At 36.6% G+C, this 2,063-nt stretch overlaps 1 protein-coding gene across 1 annotated transcript; it reads right to left on the reverse strand.

Moving 5' to 3' along the window:
• Nucleotides 1-540: 540 nt before the first annotated feature.
• On the reverse strand, nt 541-1,515 carry LOC145791648 (uncharacterized). Its single transcript, XM_082872038.1, has 3 exons — nt 1,334-1,515; nt 1,058-1,183; nt 541-967 (listed from the first exon to the last, which is right to left on the reverse strand). Exons 1-3 carry the CDS (start codon nt 1,513-1,515, stop codon nt 541-543), a joined length of 735 nt encoding a protein of 244 aa, XP_082728164.1.
• Nucleotides 1,516-2,063: the final 548 nt, after the last annotated feature.

A 2,063-nucleotide genomic window follows, 5' to 3' on the forward strand; every position in this document is an offset into this window, starting at 1 on the left:
TGAAGATCAGGACAAAACCAGGATCGCTATATACACCATGCCCATGCATGCATCATAATACACACAAGAACATCTTATTTTTGTTAGCAAAAAACACTCATAATTATATTTCATAATACATATCTGAATATTCACATCTTCTGATTTGATGATATGAATGGTTGCATTGATGTAAATGTTCATGTCATCTACTTTGATGCTGTCAATGGTAACAAGAATGTGAATATTCACACCACAATAATGTTAAAAAGTTTAACCCATGTGCAAGTATTCACATAATGTGATTATCTTACTCAAATGTGAATGTTCACATCATGTATTCATCCTTAACACACCAACAAAAATGTCAGTTTGCTACCTAAAAAAAAAATACAAATCAAATACTAATGCATTATTAGGTTTGCCAATGTATTATTATGTTTGCCAACACTACGTAATCTTATTGCAACACAATGTTTGCCAACATAACACAATCTTATTTCAAAAATCAATACAAGAATCCCATGTAAAACACAATATTGAAATGAAAAAATGTACACCCTATATCGGCTCCTTGCATGATTTCCGATGATGACTTCCCAACTTATCACATCTCCTGCACCTTATTTGCTTCAGTTTCTCACCCTTTGATGAGATTCTATTTTTTTTCGGCCTACTGGATGGTCTTTTCACAGTTAGTGGGTATATAGTGAAATCCGTGGGATCAAAATGTGGCTTTCCCACCGACGGCATAGGGAATATGGCACCCCAATAGGCTACACGATACGTCTCTACATGAAAGTAATGTTCCACATAATCATTGAGATTGTAGCGGCTCTTTTGAATAGCAATAACAGCATGGTCACATGGAAATCCGTTGATTTGCCATTTGAAGCAAGAACACGTATGTCTTGCAATTTCAACTGTAACAGATGGTATAGAATAAACCTCAAACACATCCTCATCAGCTTTGCTCACCTGCCAAGACCTGTTGTCATTGAACGAATCAAGAAGCATTGTTTCGAATATACGACAAATAAGCTCATTCCACTTGTTTGCTTGGTCACGTCATGCAGACATTTTCCATATCAACTGAGTATGAATTATATCCACCATCAAAGTGATAGGAAGATTGCGTACTTCTTTAATCCAATTATTAAATGGCTCAGCCACTTTGGATGTCATCTCTCTATAACGCATGCCCCTGCACAACAACACAAGCATTGTACAATATTGAATTAAATTTATTCGAAACTGAATATGAAATTTCACATCGTCACAAAACATAACTGAAATTTCACATCGCAACCATTCTAAACTCGACAAATAGAATACATCAGGAAACTACTATTACCTGAAATATGAATTCGCCCAGTGCTCAGGTACCAACTCCTTGGAAAAACTATGTGCTCGTTGCTTACCCTCCTCTTTTAATTTCTCAAGCTTTTCATGGAACCCTACCACAGTTGGCTCGTAAGCACAGTCACCCAAATTACTAACGAGGTGGTCCATAAATCCATTATCAATTCTCTTCATCCGATCTCTTAAGTTGTTCTTTAAGTGTTGTAATCAATAACCGTGGCGAGCAGATGGAAACACCTTCGACATCGCTTCTAACAGACCAAGGTTATGGTCCGAAATAAAAGTAATTTGACGCTTACCATCAACAACCTTCCCAAGTTCATGCAAGAACCACGACCAATTGGTCGTGGTCTTTGAATCAACAATCGCAAATGCAATAAGAAATAGACCTACAACACAACACCATTAAACAACTATTCACAATATTCCAATGTGAATAGTAACACTAAAAACACTATGCTGCTCAATGTGAATATTTACATGAATAGACAACTAAAAAAAATACTAACCATTGTTTCCATCTTTCGCCGTTGCCGCAAGTAGCTGACCTTTGTACTTTCTTTTGAGGAATGTTCCATCCAGGAATAATAAAGGCCGACAAGAATTGAACCCAGAAATACACGCAGCGAATGATACAAAAAAATGACAAAGCTGTTAACTACTCGTATCATAGCCAATATTGACATAACTCCCCGAATTGTAACGCATCACAGCATCCGAAT

The sequence above is a fragment of the Camellia sinensis genome, chromosome 5 (assembly GCF_055761805.1).
Source record: "Camellia sinensis isolate YWXY chromosome 5, ASM5576180v1, whole genome shotgun sequence".
Classification (NCBI taxonomy): domain Eukaryota; kingdom Viridiplantae; phylum Streptophyta; class Magnoliopsida; order Ericales; family Theaceae; genus Camellia; species Camellia sinensis.